Raw genomic sequence first — 18,815 nt, forward strand, 5'->3', positions numbered from 1 at the left:
TGAATTCTTATTGTAATTTGAAGATTTTCAGAAAAGCAATAAGCCCATGAATTACAGTAATTTTAGCATTGGGTTTACCTTGCGTTCTATATGATAATGATAATAATAATGATGATAATGATAATAATAATGTTTCTTGAGCAGCAAATCAGCATATTATAATGATATCTGAAGGATCATGTGACACTAAAGACTGGAGTAATGATGCAGAAAATTCAGCACTGCATCACAGGAATAAATTACATTTTCAAATATATTCAAATAGAAAGCTATTATTTTAAATTGTAATAATATTTCACAATATTTCACAATATTTTGATCAAATAAATGCAGCCAGAAGATATATATTTTAAAAACATAAAAAAAAAACTATACCCTGAACTTCTGAATGGTATATATTAATAAATAAAACAGAGGAAAAAAATGGCAAAAACAACAATAAAAAACAATTCTCAGAATACAAGACTAACATTTACCTAAAATATTAAATGGTACAGAGAAGTTAAGCATAAGCACAAATGTCTGTGATTGCTGTCTTCGTTGCTCAGTTTGAGATTCGGGGCTGAACAGAGCGGCTGCTGCTGCTGTCTGAACTGAAGAGATTTCAGACTCATCAACCCAAGAAAGACGGCAGAGCAGTTGAGACGCTGACTAAGACTCACCCACGTGTCTGTTCAGTTATGAATTCAGACTAGATGACTGCGATATTTGAGAGATCACTGGACTAAAATGAATAAATAACTCCTCTTAGTGGTGCTAAAATGTGAGGGTGTGAAGTGAGGAGGCAGGGGTTTGAACCTCACAAAGGAAAAGCACTACAGATTGCACTTAACCACTGAATTACACTATCCTTTTAACATCAGCGTGATTCACAAACAGTGGCAGTGACTCCAGTGACTCTTTTCTGCAGCTGAAATAGTTTAGATCTGATTTCTGAAGAATGCGTCACCACTTCAGTTACAATTTAAGTAAGAATTGTTTTTCCATAGATGTTTAATAACTAAAGTCACATTTGCCGGAGGATGTAACCATAGAAACAGAGACGTCTTCAGCTCTTCCCATAGAATCAGTATTTTTGTAATGTTTCTGAAGTAATGTCTCTTCTGCTCACCAAGGCTGCATTTATTTGATTAAAAATACTGTAAAAACAGCAATATTGTGAAATATCATTACAATTAAAAAATTTCTATTCTATTTTTCTATTTGAATATACTGTAAAATGTGATTTATTCCTGTGATCAGGGGTGGACTGGCCATCTGGAGCACCGGGAGTTTTCCTTTTTTGTATTCTATAATCTTTGATTAATTCAACATTGTTGAAGAAAAATATTAATTTATATTTTTTAATCTTACCTAAGACTGAATGGTATCACATTTTCCACAAAATAATTAAGCAACACAACAGTTTTCAACACTGATAATATTCAGAAATGTTTCTTGAGCATCAAATCAGCATATTAGAATGATTTCTGAAGGATCACGGGACACTGAATGCTGGAGTAATGATGCTGAAAATGCAGCTTTGATCACAGAAATCAATAATATTTTACTATATATTCACATAGAAGACACCTATTTTAAATTTTATATCTACCTAAATACTTGTATCACTCCAGACTCCTTTGTGAATGTCATGTCGTTATAGTACATGCATTTTAACCGTATTTGTGTGTACATTAAATATTTGAACTGATCAGCGCCATGCTTGTGAGATTAGTTTACGCTGTTCGTAGCGCGAGATTCGTTCGATAGCGTGGCTCGGTCAATTGATCCGTGCCGATGACAGGTCAGCGCGGTACGAGCTCTGTAACATCACGCTGTTTCGTCCCACTTTCAGTGCATTTGACTTCCCATCTGTACGGCTGAACACTGGTTCTCTCGCTCTCAGTTATGTTGCTTCTACCGGGTGTTTATTGCTGTAGATATGCAATGCAGAGAGCCCTTTTCTGGAGACTCATTTGCATTTAAAGCCATACACTCCAAATCAGCTCTTTTTTAGACACACCCCAAAAATGAAATTTTCCAGCTCTTATCTGTTGGGTATTTTGGCCTGAAACTTCACAGACACATTTTGGGGCAAAAAGGGGCATAATAGGTGCCCTTTAAATGTATTAATGTATATCATTTTTAAAATAGCAATACTTAATCATTTTTTCTTTCTTTCTTAATTTTAAAGCCGTTTAGATCACGTCTGGACTGCAACATCAGCAAAGTACAAAACCATCCATCTTTTGTCCCATAAGCCTCTCTGTTTTCTCTTTAAATGCCAGTGGGTATTTGGCACAGTTTTAATTCATCCAGCTATCGCTCCTGAATTTCATTTCCTTTCCCTTCACCCTGCAAGGCCTACATTTGGTTTTAGGAGTGATAAGCCAGGTATTTGGAAGGAGAGAAATGGAAATAGAAATAAACAGAGTGAGAGAGATGAGTGCAGTGCTGGAGATCATGTCAGTATAGAGAGCCAAGTGACTTTAAATAGACTTCCAGTGAGAAGCAGCGGCCCGCAGGCTGTATGTCCCCTGTCTCTTCAGCTCACTCACTCATGCCCTTCACATAAACTACTCTATATCACTTTACTCACTGTGAAGAAACACTGTAGTAGTGCTTCCAAACCAGCGGGTTTCAGCTCTGTTCTGACAGGGTCACTGAGAGGTGAAACAGCTCTGATGCAAATAATAAAGTCAATTAAGAATACAATGCTTATATCCGATTGCAAAATAAATAGGCATAGTAACTTTGAAAAGGGGAGAAAGCTGCAGCCCTATTTTGCGGTGTGGACGTCATAAATCATCTTTCCAGTAAACGCCACTGTACTTAAGAAAAAAATAATCTGTCACTTGTTTAGAAAACCACTGTCAACATGGAAAGGTTGCAAGACATGCATTCATTCCCAAAAAACGTTTTTGGATGATTTTTTGTACTGTGTTGGGTATTAAAGCAAAACCATTTTAAGACCAATGCCAAAAATCCTTATTAATCTATATTTTTGTCTTGTTTTCGAGTTAAAATAACGAAAGTCCAAACAGCTGATAAAAACATCACAATAATCAAGTGATCTACACCACTCCAGCACATCAAATTTCAATTTTTGGGTCAATTATTCCTTTAAGAAACACTGTGAAACAATGTCTAGAAGGAAACATTATTATAAAAAAAGATTATTTTACAAAAATGCAAGATAATTATATAAATATTCTATAATATACTAGATTTCAGTATATACCTGTACAGTAAATATACTCTTTATCATAAAAATGGTAAATATATTGTTACACTGTTTCTATTGTGTTGCACTAACACATGCACATTTAGATACTAAGTTATTTCCATCAATATATGCAAAATATTTTGCAATCAAGTTGGTAAGTCAACATCTGCCAGCAGCATAAATACAGTGCAATTAGGCAGTCAGTTGTCAGCATCACAAATCTCTATTTTTTACTACAGTCTTTATCAGTGGGGTATAAGAGTCTTAATGTGAAGTTTCATTTGCTAAATCATAGGGATCTCTTAGAAACAGCTGAACACTTTCTGTCTTTTAACACTGTAATAAATGATCAAATTATTATGCAAATTATAATTATTTTCAATCTTTTTTCAACAGTGATGCAAGTCGCACATCTGTCCACTGCAATATTACATAGTAGTTTTATGAACGATAATATATTTATAAATTATTAATGTAGATTAATAAATGCTAAAAACATTGTTAATGCATTAAATAATGTTAACAAATTGAATCATGATGTAATGGGGTGCCTGATTTTTTCACCCATTTCACTTCCTTTGTGCCAATCTTTACCACCGTGTGTGTGTAAAATGTCACTGCGATGCATGTCACACACTATATAAGACATTCTGTGGGAGATTTCTACACTGCAAAATATATTCTAAGAAATTTCACAAAATGTTGAAAGTTGAAACACATGCACATTATCTGAGTCAAACTGGGAAGGAAACTTGCACTGTGCTGCTGGTGTGGTTGTCAGGGAGTGGCAGTGAGTCATCAGACGTGTGTGTGTGTGTGTGTGTGTGTGTGTGTGTAGTCAGGTAGGTGTGCGTTGCATATGGCAGCTCTGGCTTCTCCAGCCAGTCATGACAGAGCAAAGAGAAAGAAGTGACACAGCCATCTGCCTTCAGTCCACGGCCCACACCGCACCACCCGCCCCGTCTGGAGACCCACACACACTCACTTACTTAAAGGGGCCACTTTCTACAACTTACTTCACAAATGCAAGTCAAGGTTTCATGCACTAAAAAAAAAATTTGCATAACCACTTTAACTCTCCATTAGACTCTTAAAACAACAGGTTGTTTTTGCTACTGAACTGCATTTTTACACATTTCTGATCTTATTAACATTAATGGCTAATGCTCACAAATAGTCAAATCCAAAATACAGACTCGGTTTTTGAGCTACTGTTGCAGATAATGCAGCCTTTCTAAAATCTTGCCAATAAGTAACGTAGTAATTTAATGACAGTAAGTGTCTTTTTTTTTTTTTTGTAAATGAACAGATTTAGAGGTGTTAACAGAAAATTAAGTATTACCACTAGGATCAACTACTATAAATCAAATTTGTTAACTGAAATAAAAAAATTTGATGAAAAACCTAATCTTAGAAAATGGTTTTGAAAGTGAAAGTTAGGCACTGAAATAAGCGACTAAAGTACTGAAGTTATTAAAACTACCTCCAAATTAATAAATAAATAATAGCTAAAAAGAAATATTTTAAAAACAAAAACTAAGAAAAATAACAATTATTAAAACTTCAACTAAAAGGAATATTAACTTTAAATTGATATTTTAAATTAATAAAAAAATAGAAAAATTAAATCTAAAAATCTTACAAATACTATAACAGTTAAAATCTTAAGACACTGAAATAAATTTATTTTGAAGTACCAAAACTACTTCAATTTGAAATAAAAACTAATTAAAGATAAATATAAACTATAAAAATTCTCAAGAAAATGTTAAAATCACTAAAACTATCATTCAATTTGTTTTATAAAAGCTAATTCAAAATTTGAATAAATACTACAACAGTTAAAATAAGTTATTTTGAACATTTATAAAACTAAAAGAAAAAACATTAAAGCTATATAGAAATGTTAAAAAAATGCAACTAACAAATATACAATCACTCAAATTCAAACTAAAATGAATAAGCTAATAATTCAAAATATTAATAACAGTATAAAATAATACTAATATAACTACATTCTGATATAACATACACTTTTACATCCAAAAAAAAAAAAAAAAAAAATTGACACGTTGAATATCCTGTCATATCCTGCTATCATCCCAAAATATATCACATTATGTAAGTAAATTGAGCTTCAAATGCCCTTTCGTGTTGACAAAGTTTAAATACAGAAGTTAAGTCCATATATGCTGCTGTATAGGGTTCAGTATCGCCAGGATGCACACACACACACACACTTCTGAAGTTTTGCTAGATCAAGTGAATGACTTGGACTCTGTTTAAGCGTAGTCGTCGTCATCATCATCATCATCATCATCATCACGCCCAGTGAGCTGAAGAATTGCTGCTACGCTTCTAAAAGCCTTCGATATAAAAGTCTCCAGAGGCTGCAGGAGCGCGAAAGCAGCATCTCACCACTACTTCTCCAAATGTGCAGTGAAAGCTGATGTTAGACATTTTCATGACCACGTTTACATGCACAACATACAAATTTAGCTTTTTATTTTTTTTAAATTCAGATTTTTCCTTTATGCATGTTCATTAGAATATACTAGAATGTGGCCTTTACTGGATTATTGCAATCAGGTTAATGTATTGAAATAGCGCTCATAATAATCATATTCAGATTAAAACAGAAATATGCTTATGCATGTAAACATGACCTCTGTCTCTCATTGCAAGATTAGATTGTTTCAGAATGACATTTTAACAAAGCACACTAGAAAATGAAGCTGTCGTTGTTGAATGATTCCCGATAGTCTTCAAGGGCCGGGGAAGATCAGTGACGTCTCTCATTGATCACACTGGCTCGTGTGCTCTGAATCCCTCCGGTTCACATATTGAAGAAACAGATTTGTGGTATAAACCATCTGCTGTTTCTCACAAACACCTGTGAAATCATGACACATCCGTTACACAAATCTGTGTCAACTGCTGTCACACTAAATCTAATGCCATACCAGGAAAAAAAAGAGAAACCCCAAATATGTCAGTTTCAGCTTGGGTTTGTTGGACATCCTGCAATGTCAAAACACAGCCAGTTACACTGACCTGAAAATCAAATCTCTCTCTTTTTTGATATAGATTAAAATTATATATATATAAAAAAAAAAATATATATATATATATATTTTTTTTTTTAAATCTTATATACAAATAATATAAAAACAAATTTATATAAACATTAAAATAAAAAAATATATAAAATAGAAAACACACAAATGTTAAAAAAATATTCAAAAAAGTAGACCAAAAATAAAAAAATATTAAATGTAAAAAAAAAAAAATACACACACAAAATTAAGATATATATAAAAATACAAAATGGTTACACACACACATATACTTATATATATATCTATCTATAGATAGTGCGATGAAAAGGTTTTTGCCCCCTTATTTTTTTTTTTTTTTTTGGCATATGTCACACTTAAAAGGTTCAGATCAAACAAATTTCAATATTACACAAAGATAACCCCGAGTAAATACAAAATGCAGTTTTGAAATAATGATTTCATTTATTAAGGGAAAAAAGCTGTCCAAACCTGGCTGGCGCTAAATTAAAAAGTAATTGCTCTCTAAATCTAATAACTGGTTGTGCCACCCTTTGCAGCAACAACAGCAATCAAGAGTTTGCGATAATTGGCAATGAGTCTTTCACATCACTGTGGAAGGATTTTTGCCCACTCTTTGAACAGAATTGTTTTAATTCAGCCACATTGGAGCGTTTTTGAGCATGAATTGACTGTTTAAGGTCATGACACAGCAGACTTTGATTTGGCCACTCCAAAACCTTACTTTTGTTCATCTTGAGCTATTCAGAGGTGGACTTGCTGGTGTGTTTGGGATCACTGCTGCATAACCCAAGTGCGCTTGAAGTCACAAACTGACAGCTGAACATTCTCCTTCAGGATTTTCTGACAGAGAGCAGAATTCTTGGTTCCATCAATTATGGCAAGTCATCCAGATCCTGAAGCGGCAAAGCAGCCCCAGACCATCACACTACCACCACCATGTTTGATTGTTTGTATGATGTAACGGGACACACACCTTCCAAAAAGTTCAACTTTTGTCTCATCAGTCCACAGAATATTTGCCCAAAAGTCTAGGGGGTAATCATGATATTTTTTGGCAAATGTGAGACGAGCCTTTGTGTTCTTTTTGGTCAGCAATGGCTTTTGCCTTGGAACTCTCCCATGGATGACGTTTTTGCCCAGTCTCTTTCTTATTGTTGAATCATGAACACTGACCTTAATTGAGGCAAGTGAGGCCTGCAGTTCTTTAGATGTTGTTCTGGGTTCTTTTATGACCTCCTGGATGAGTCGCCGTTGCGCTCTTGGGGTAATTGGTTCGCTGGAGTCCCAAAGCCTTAGAAATGGCTTTGGGAAACTATTTTGTTTCTCATCTGTTTTTGAATTTCTTTAGATCGTGGCATGATGCGTTGCTCTTTAAGCATGCTTGGATTTGTCAGACAGGTTCTATTTAAGTGATTTCTTGATTCAACAGGTCTGGCAGTAATCAGGCCTGGGTGTGGCTAGTGAAATTGAACTCAGCTTTCTAAAATATTGTGGTTAATCACAGTTCTTTCATGATTTAACAGGAGGGGGTAATTCATTTTTCACGTAGAGCCAGGTTTTTTTCCCTTAATAAATGAAGTCATCATTAAAAACTGAAATTTGTATTTACTTGCATTACCTTTGTGTAATATTAAAATTAGTTTGATGATCTGAATCTTATAAGATCTGAATATATATATATATATATATATATATATATATATATATATATATATATATATATATATATATATATATATATATAGAGAGAGAGAGAGAGGGAGAGAGAGAGAGAGAGAGAGAAATATAAGAGGAAAATATATAAAATGCAAATATAATATAAAATTATATATGAAAAATAATATAAAAGTAAAATAAATATAAAAAATGCAACTTATATCCTAATTTTTTGTCTCAATTAATGGATATCATGTTTCACTGTGAAATAAACCACATTACTGAAGTTAAACGGTTTGTGAAAGTCATCAACATATGGACTATAACAATAAACAGAATTCGTATCGTCGTTGCTGCCATTGTAACATCCCTTAAACATGGTAAAAATGACTGTAACAGCCTCTGTTGGCTTATTGCTTTAATCAGTAGGCATTTGTTTCTACTTCAGCCTGTGTCACCTGCAGACGCGATGCATCATTAACTCTGGAGTGTGTACACACACACACACACACACACACACACTCCTGGCATGCTGTTAATCAGTTATGTGATCGGCATCACTCCAGAGACTCTCTACAGCCCGAGATAATTAATAAATTGTTGCACAGAAAACTCAGAGCTACAACAGAGAAGCCGAGAGATTGAACCATGACATTTCTGTAGTATAAATCCTCATTAGTGCTTCTCTGGGAAAGTGTGAGACTTCTGGTGAATCACATTTTTAGTATTTGCACATGTGTGACAGCCCATTAAAACGCCTGTTAAACTGACTGCAAGGCTCTGTTCCAACACCTAGTGAATGGCCTTGCTGTCTGCTGCCTACTTAGGCATCCTGATGTAACCTAATAAGTGATTTAGAACACTCTACACAGACAGCAACTCTAAGCATCATACAAATAAATTCTCTTCAGTTGATGCGCATAAAAGTCTCCACTTGCATTATTATACAGTTTGACGTTTACACATTGATAAGCTACACTCTAAGAAATGCTGGGTTAAATACAACCCAGCGCTGTGTAAAATATGGATGAACCCAGCGATTGGGTTAAACATTTAACCCAACTGTTGGTTGAAAACAACCCAGCATGTGTTCTGTCCAATATTTACCCAGCAACAGGAAAGCATTTCTTATTTAATTATGAATGACTTATTTCCATTTGGTCTTTAAGGGAAAACTAATCAGCAGAAAGTTTCTTAACCCTATAAAGCTGACGGTATTGTATGTAATACACAAATTTCTGTGCCTGAAAATAATCAACAAGATCAAAATGAGTCAAAACTACTCATTAAATGTTATTTAAATTGGTCTTTCAAGGCTATTCTAGGTAGATGGACATATATGGATTCATGTAAACGCATTGTCATTCACCTTAGCGCTAGCAACACCAAGGTCATGGGATCGATTCCCAGAGAATGCATGTACTGATAAGATGTATAGGCTGAATGCAACGTAAGCACTTTGAGTTAGATTTTTATGCATTAAGCGTCTGCCAAATTTATAAATGACAGTCCATGTACTGAACAGCACACCACAGATGCGGTCCATAGACATCAAGACAATGACCCAGATATTCCTTTAACACCCTCCTGGACGGAGGCCATGCAGTTAATGTGGTCTATAAGATAAGAGAAGGGGAAGAGAAGGACATGGAAAGAGACTTTGGCAGTATAAATAAGAGTTACTACTTACGGAAATGACAGAAGTTGGCATCAGTGACTGCCTTCATCAGCACTGAATACTGAAACACCATTCTGTGAATTATTAAATTAAGCAGGAAACAAACTGCACTGGAAATCACAGTTCATTGCTGATAAGCAAGCGAGCGAGCAAGTAAATAATAAAATAAAATAAAATAAATCTCTGAAGACAACTGCTGCTCCAAACACATCCTAAGGCTCAAGCAAACTCAACCAGGTTACTTGAACCTTCTGCTAACTGTATGGTTAAGTCAAAACTGCTCCCTCCAGTGGCAAGAAAACGTCACACCCAAAAACATGCAAGTCCTCGTTGTGAATTGGGCTGCAAAACTATAATAGCATTGAAGTGGTTGCTAAAATGATCTGTAAATAACCAAGAAAAAACATTGAAAGCACTGAAACCAAAGTCCTGGTGCTAATACTACACCTACATTTTAAAAGGTAAAAAAAAATAATAATAAAGTAAAAATAAAAATATCTATCCATCTATATATCTGCACGCACTCACACACGTTCAAAGGTTTGGGATTAGTAAGATTTTTAAAGTTTCTCATGCTCATCAAGGCTGTATTTGATTAAAACTACAGAAAAATATTGTGAAATATTATTGCAATTTCTAATATTTCTTTCCTATTTTAATATACTTTAAAACTATTTATTTCTGTGATGCAGCGCTGAATTTTTTCATCAGCCGTTACTCTAGTCTTGTGTCAGAAATCATTCTAATAATCTAATTTATTATGTGTTGAAACGGTTTAATATATTTTTTTTTGAACCTGTGATACTTTTTTCTTTGATTCTCTGATTTATAAAAATTTATAATTAAAAAAAAAATTAAAATTCTAAAAAGAACAGCATTTATTCTAAATTTAAATATTTTCTAACAATATAAGTCTTTAATATCACCTTTTGTCCATTTAACACATCCTTGCTGAATAAAAATATTAATTTCTTAAAAAAGAAAAAATATACACTGACCCCAAACCTTTGAATAGTGGAGTATATTGTAACACATAACATTTCTATTTTGAATAAAAACTGTTCTTTTTTACTTGTTATTTATCAAAGAATCCTGAAAAAAGTATCACAGGTCCCAAAAAATATTAAGCAGCACAAGTTTCAAAACTCATAATAAATCAGCATATTAGAATGATTTCTGAAGGATCACGTGGCACTAAAGACTGCAAATGGTAATGATGCTGAAAATTCAGCTTTGCTTTAAAATAGATTATATTTTATATTTAGATTATATTAAGTATATTAAAATAGAAAAGTTATTTTAAATAATAATATAAAAAAATATAAAAAAGATAGCATTGATGAAGATGAAACGTCTTTAAAAAAAACAAAAAAATCTTACTGATCCCAAACTTTTATATAGTATATTTTATATACTAATATACACTGTATATTATATTTAATACAATATATATATGAAAATATATAATAATTATTTTTCATCATTAAGAGACAAATAAATCACATTGAACTTAAGCAGCTCAACTCCTACAAACCTGGTCAAATTTCTCTTGCATTTATTACACAATTGAAACACATAAATCAAATATGAATAGGGTAGTGAAACAGGGTAACAAAAACAATAAATAGGCAAACACAATCATGTATGGTCCCAAACAAAGGCTTTGGAATGCATATATGCTGTATGAATAAAATAAAACCGATATACGGCTTAAAAATAGCGTTCCCAAAACATTTCCGCTCCATTAAAGAAGTCATTGTGAAACGCTGTGCAGGAAGTATGTTGATAACTGCATGCAGTACAACAGCCAGCAAGAGCTAGTGCAGCACCAATGCATTCATTTCCCATCTCCTTTTCTCGTACGGTGGGAAGAATATGCATGCCAAACGGACAGATAAATAAATCAATCAAGGGCCCAGAGTGAAGAGGAAGTTGATATGTGTTCGAGGTGCGCACTTCTGCTGGTTTGGGGTGAGAGTATTAACAGTGGAGAGCGTGACTATTTATCACAGTGAGCGTGTAGAGACGGTTTTCCCAGGCGTGTGCTTCCATGGTGACAGCGTGATGCATCACATGCTCTCAGCGGCGCGTGTGGATCCATCTGCAGACACCTAAGAGATGCAGACGATTGCCGCAAGAGACACACGGGAATCTGCACTTCTTTAAACGCACCGTTAGTTACCGGCTATTCGCCCCAAAGATATCAACAGGGTGACGGCGTATCCTGAGGGAAAGCCGTAGCGGGACACTCTACAAACGGACATCTCGGACTGAAACAACCAAAAGTTTCATGTCAAGGAGAATGTTTATAGTACCATCAAACCAAAAACAAGTCCTTCGTATGGTAGGCAGAAAGTACATTGTCATTTTGTCCCAACAATAATAATTGAAAAATAGAAAATCCATTTGAAATGATGAGGGTCGGAAGTGCAACACTCTATGGATTCTTCCACTTAAGCTGGAGCCAATCAGATTCCACGACATTGTAGTTCACTAGAGTAATATATTCCAGCCTGAAATTATTCGTCAAAACATGATGATAACATAAGAAAGAAAAAGGGAGGGGTGGGGGGCATTGCAAGTAAACAATGGGATTCATTCATGACACACATCTTGAAGTGAAACACTGGTAAATCCATTCTTATGTAAATACTCATTTCACATTCAATTCGATGCAAATTTACTAGCAATTTATCAATATGTGATAAAAGCTAATGGAAAAGCATAAAGGGGGCATTACTAGGATTCGTTCATGAAATACAAATAAAATGAAATATTGGTAAAACTGTACGTAAATATTAATTACACATTCAATTTGAAGAACACCTGAATTATTTGGTAATCATTTATCAATACTTGATGAAAACAAAAGCATAATGGGGGCTTTGTGAAGTAAACACTGGGATTCATTCATGAAGCACGATGAGAATAAATCGTTTGCGTACAGTAAACGGTTTTCAATCTGATGCAACCATTAAAGAAAACACTTGTGATCCAGATTCATGAATAACGAGTAAACAATCACTCGTCTATATAACTTTCATTCATCAAAATATTAATGGATCATTTCAAGCCAAAATATTATTCAATTTTATGGTGATATTACAAAGTATAAATGTGTGCATTCAAAATACGACTTTACTTTCACTATCATACGCTCAAGATTTTATACATTTACATAAATGGCCTGTTTTTTATCTTTTACTAAAACAAGTTTCTTTGCTTTAATTCACCAAAACAAGCATTACTATGAGGGAAAAGATCAGCTCTGTTTAGCTGCATCTAGTAATTTAGGCTGCTGCCAAAATTTATGAAATGTACTCATTTTTATGCACGGGCAGGCTCTGAATATGTTGGCTATACATAAAAGACGTTCAAGGTGTCTCAACATCACAGGATCAGAGACAATGTTCCTGGTTGTCCATCTCTGAAATGATCTGAAGTGTACAGATCCAAACACGAGATCTAAACACAACTACTAACATGTACACAAGCCATAACAAAAATAAAGATATACGGCGAAGGAAATGAATACATTTACCAGACAGGACATCACAAACAGACCATGAGAAGAAGAATTTTGACCGGAACCAGAAACTATCATTATGAAACTATAACATTTAACACATCATAATTAATAATAACTGCATAAATAGTTGCCAAAAAGACAATCTGACTAACTTTGTCGTAATTATAATAATATATCTAATTGCAAACGTGATTGCGATTGCTGCAAGAGTAATTCTGTCAATGTTAGCAGTCTGTCAGAGCCTCAGTCATTAATTAACTTTATAGGATTGCTCTATAAAGGCTTTCATTTTGTTAAGTGTAAAACAATTTAAGGCATTAATGGAAAGAAACTGATGGCGAAAGAGGCTATTAAATCTAGTTACGACTGAGTAATGATGTAGCGTCTGGAAGACAATGAACGTCACAACATGTCAGGTCTCATTCATGACGCACATGAGGAATGAATTTCTGTGCAAATTTATGAAAAATATTCTTATATTAATTGTTGTATAGAATTGCAATAGAATGGTTTACAAACGAGAGCGGAAATATTTAAATGTGAAGAGTTCTTTGAATGTTTGACAGAATCATGCGTTACGTTACGATTTGAATGCAAGTCTGATTAATCCCTCTATAGTTTGCTAAATAAAAATGCAAGCACACAAAGAGTTGCCAGAATATTCAGGAACACATATACACACACATTAGGCCTCAATCATGAAACACAAGCAGAACAAATTCGTGTGTAAATCGTTCGTAAAGCTGACGTAAATGTTCAGATTCATGAAAGTGTTTGTATTTTCAAAATGTTAGTTGGTACGAAAGAATGTACACCTGTTCCTTCCCACGTGTAAATGGTGCGTAACATGTTCTTTTTGGCAAACTGATGACACTTTTTTTAATGCGCTGCAATTTTTGATGCACATTTTTTGTTGTAGCTGAGAGTTGATAAACTGTTTAGCTTTGGGTAAAACGCAGTGCTTGCCCTTTTTACCCAGCCCTCCAATCAATGGAGGACGGGCGGGACGCATAGCCTACTACACCGACCAATCATGCTACTCCTACAACAACTGAACAACAATAGAGAAGTTAATATTTCTGGTAAATGCATTTTTATATTCAGTAACATTCTTAAAAATGAGATACTAGTAATACGTTACTGCTGTGGATATTCCTAATCATAGCACCCAAAACGCTGTGCCACCAAAGTATTCTCAAGCGCCGCCAGCTGGTCATTTTCAGAAGAGCGCCTGGCATTTTTTAGCTGGCTAAAAACGCTTTGATGGACACATTAATTGAATATTTATTGTTAAGCATATGGCCTATTAGTCTTTTTTGCATTTATGCAATATACTGGAGCCAAACTTGAGAAAGTAGACTTCTGGACACGCAATTTGCGTAGCTGTAATTCATAGGCGGGGATTATGCTAATTGTGTACGAGCGTGCACGAGCGCCCTATTTACGAATGACTGGAATTCATTAACATGCGCATGTTTTTTGCGCACTATCAAATCAGATGTTTACAAAGCATTTGTGCATCCAGAGGAGAGTTTTACGCGCAAATTACTCAGAATTCACTCCTATATTTACAAATGTTTCATGAATGAGGCCCATTGACAAAGACACACAAAACAAAACCAATAAAGCTAAAATTACCTCAAGTCTTTGTGGAACAACTTAATGAGTTCTAATCAGTTAACAACGGAATAAACTCTGGATCATTTGAAAATGCATCTAAAAGTGATATGTCTGAAAACACTGGAAAACGGCATGAGGTGAACAACGGTGCCACGTACCATTTCATAAAGCTGCAATGCTGGAAGAACAAAAACGCTGTGAAAATTCGAAAGGTTAGGCACTGAAAAACAGGTGGAATGGATTGGAAAAAGACCTGGCGATGTCACACGGCGTGGATGTCAAACCCTGATTGGTTAGAGTTCTTCATAGTCTCCGCCCTCACTGTTTCCTGGCCCGTCTCCACCCGCCAGGAAGGCCTCAAGATCATCCACAGTTCCTGCTTTCTTGGTCCTTGAAGATTTCTTCTTCTTCTTTTCTTTCTCATCTCCTGTTAGTGCCTCATCTTTTTCCTTTTTCTTGTATTTGTGTCGTTTCTTGCTGCTTTTCTCGTCCTCCTAGAACAAAAACAAATTTTTATTTTTATTTCACTGCATATAAAGACAGTTTGTGCACAAGCAACAAAATCTAATGGCACGAAAAAGTTAAGAGTAAATGATCAACCAGCTTTTTGATCGCTGATGCCGATATTGAGAAGGCTGACTGGTGTCCAGTGTAATGCTCTTATATATAATACTATTTAATGATATCAAATAAGATGCAAACAAAATTGTCGTCAGTAAATGAATACTTTCTTTAATTGAATAGATTTAGCTGTATTTGACATTAGTTCGGTTCAATTATTATTTTAAATTGCTTTGAAACAAGTTGTTTTGTACAAAGCACTATACAAGTAAACAAAATATTAAAAAATAAACTGGACGTTATTATTTGACAAGCTTGCTGGTAGATTTTGGAAGTGATACACATGGCCGCTGCTGCAAAACTCAAAAATCGTCAGTTTATTTACCTTGGCTGATATATATCAGTCACAATCAATCAGTAATATTGTCAGGTTTTTAATATCTTACCTCTTTGCTTTTCTTTTTCTTCTTTTTCTTGTCCTTTGTGGAGTGCCTGCTTTCATTATCTGCAAGATAATAAGTTATAAGTTATGCTGTTACTGGATTATTGGAGGACATTTTACAAGAAAATATTATTTCAGTCTCTATACTTCAAAATTATATATTTATTCAATGTGCTACTTTCGGTTTCTTTTTTACAGAAGTTAAATTTCACGATATGATTCGATTTTGACCCACTAGCTTGCAATTCGATTTGATTCTGATTTGATTCAATATTGATTATTTTGGAAATATATCAGGTACAGTACAGGCAAAAAAAAAAAATCTCTAAACTAATGCTGTCAAATATACACGAGTCAGCTGGTACTACATTATAATATTGGGGGTTGAAATTAACTCATTTGTATACAAACACCTAAATTACACACAATGAAGTTTTTATTATAATAAAGTAATAATATTAACAATTCTTACATAATTATATTTGTACTCCAATTCGTTTTTTGAAATATGAAGATTAAAATGGTGGTTGTCATAAAAACTTATGACTCTGCCCTGTGTTAGTCTCACCTATCCTATCTTAAAAATATTCAACAATGTCTTCAATGATCCACTACAAGGAATCTTTTTTTCATCTTAAGTGTTAATTAAGTTGACACTTAAATTAACCGTAAAAAGTAGGACATATTTCAGTGACTGATTAAATAATGTAATCTTGATTTATCTTGTACAGTGTACACAGACACACGCACGCGTTATTTACTGAACATACCTTCCTGGTCTTCACTGCTGTCTTTACTCTTAGGTGTCGTCTCTTTAAATCCCAGGCCGAACAGGTCTATGTCACTGTTGAGGGTCTTAAATGAGGGGGCAGCAGGTTTGGGGGGCTCTGGGAGTCCAGCTAACACAAACCCATCATCCGACCGGTCAGATAAGTCATCTCGTGCAGAAAAAGTGCCCTACTCAAAACAGATGAAGCATAAAATATGAGACTGAGCAGGAATTATTTGGTGGCAAAGTACTTATTTAATATCTAAATTGTCTTTTGTGGGGTTTCCTAATAGAGTGCATTTATTAGATGGTTTATATTTCTTTGAGAACAAAAATCATAAAACTTTCTTATTACTTCAAGTAAAACAATAGAAAAACACAAATAAAAAATAACAAGTTTATGTCAGCTATTTGCCAAGGCATCATTTCTCATTTCTCAAGTTAAAGTACCAAAAAAAAACTTTTTTAGAAAATAAAAAAATTATGAGATTAAAATTAGTAAAACTTTCCCTAAGATTAAAATGAAAACAGAAAATGTGAAAACAGGCTGTGGCTTAAGATTTAATCAATTGATTAGTAAGTCATAAGCAACAATAATCAAGAGCCTAGAACTATTCTCAGAAAACAGGATACAGGAGGTTTAACTCATTCTAAATACTTCTGCTTAATGTTACACTGTTAGATATGCAAAAGAAATCTCTCCTATCTCTTGCTCTGGCTACTGTGTATAGACCGCCAGGGCCATATACAGATTTCCTAAAAGAATTTGCAGATTTCCTCTCAGATCTACTAGTTAATGTTGATAAACTGCTAATTGTCGGAGATTTTAACATTCACGTTGATAATACAAATGATGCGTTAGGACTTGCGTTTACTGACCTAATAAACTCTTTTGGAGTCAAGCAAAACGTCACCGGAATTAATCTTACCGCTATAGATATCGTACCTCAAAGTGACGATGTTTCTGATCATTTCCTTGTATCGTGCATGCTGCGTATTACTGATATTAGTTATATGGCTCCGCGTTATCGTCCGAGCAGAACTATTGTTCCAGCCACCAAAGACAGATTCACAAATAACCTGCCTGATTTATCTCAACTGCTCTGTGTACCCATAAATACGCATGAACTAGACGAAATGACTAGCAACATGGGCACTATCTTCTCTAATACATTAGAAGCTGTTGCCCCCCTCAAATTGAAAAAGGTTAGAGAAAAACGTACTGCGCTATGGTACAACAGTTATACCCATTCTCTCAAGAAAGAAACTCGTAATCTTGAGCGCAAATGGAGAAAAACTAAATTAGAAGTTTTTAGAATTGCGTGGAAAAACAGTATGTCCAGCTATAGACAGGCTCTAAAAGCTGCCAGGGTAGAGCATATCCGCAAACTCATAGATAATAACCAAAACAATCCACGGTTTTTAGTTAGCACAGTGGCTAGATTAACAAATAAACAGACACCACCTGATCTAAATATTCCCTTAATATTTAGATCAGGTTTAGTCATATTTAGAGAAGATAGTGCCCATGTTGCTAGTCATTTCGTCTAGTTCATGCGTATTTACGGGTACACAGAGCAGTTGAGATAAATCAGGCAGGTTATTTGTGAAACTTATCAGTGCATCTAAACCAACAACGTGTTTATAAGATCCTGTACCCACTAAACTACTGAAAGAGTTGTTACCTGTAGCAGAAGAACCGCTTCTCAATATTATTAACTCATCGTTATCTTTAGGTCACGTCCCAAAACCATTCAAGCAGGCAGTTATTAAGCCTCTTATTAAGAAACCACAACTAGATTCTAATGAACTGGCAAATTACAGACCCATTTCAAATCTTCCGTTTATGTCAAAAATTTTAGAAAAATTTGTGTCTGCTCAATTGTGCTACTTTTGCAAAAAAAATTATCTCTATGAAGAATTTCAGTCAGGTTTCAGGCCTCACCATAGTACAGAAACTGCACTTGTTAAAATTACAAATGACTTGCTTCTTGCTTCAGATCAAGGCTGCATCTCATTGCTAGTATTACTTGATCTTAGTGCTGCGTTCGACACTATAGACCATGACATACTCATAGATCGATTACAAAACTATACTGGTATTCAAGGGCAGGCTTTAAGATGGTTTAGATCCTACCTGTCCGATCGCTACCACTTTGTTCATTTAAATGGGGAGTCATCTCAATTATCACCAGTAAAGTATGGAGTACCACAAGGATCTGTCCTAGGTCCTCTGCTATTTTCAATATACATGTTGCCTCTTGGTAATATT

The 18,815-nt window shown here is 34.5% G+C and overlaps 1 protein-coding gene across 2 annotated transcripts in view; it reads right to left on the minus strand.

Moving 5' to 3' along the window:
* Positions 1–11,167: 11,167 nt before the first annotated feature.
* The window catches only part of LOC306871635 (rab-like protein 6), a 28,386-nt gene continuing 20,738 nt past the window's right edge, over positions 11,168–18,815 (minus strand). For both annotated transcript variants that reach the window (XM_079419696.1, XM_079419697.1), the window contains exons 15-17: positions 16,545–16,731; positions 15,779–15,837; positions 11,168–15,265 (exon numbers count right to left, since the gene is read on the minus strand). In XM_079419696.1, the coding sequence (XP_079275822.1) occupies positions 15,065–15,265; positions 15,779–15,837; positions 16,545–16,731 (447 nt within the window). In that variant the 3' untranslated portion in view covers positions 11,168–15,064. The remainder of the gene's footprint in view (positions 15,266–15,778; positions 15,838–16,544; positions 16,732–18,815) is intronic.

This window comes from Barbus barbus, assembly GCF_936440315.1.
Source record: "Barbus barbus genome assembly, chromosome: 6".
NCBI classification, from domain to species: Eukaryota; Metazoa; Chordata; class Actinopteri; order Cypriniformes; family Cyprinidae; genus Barbus; species Barbus barbus.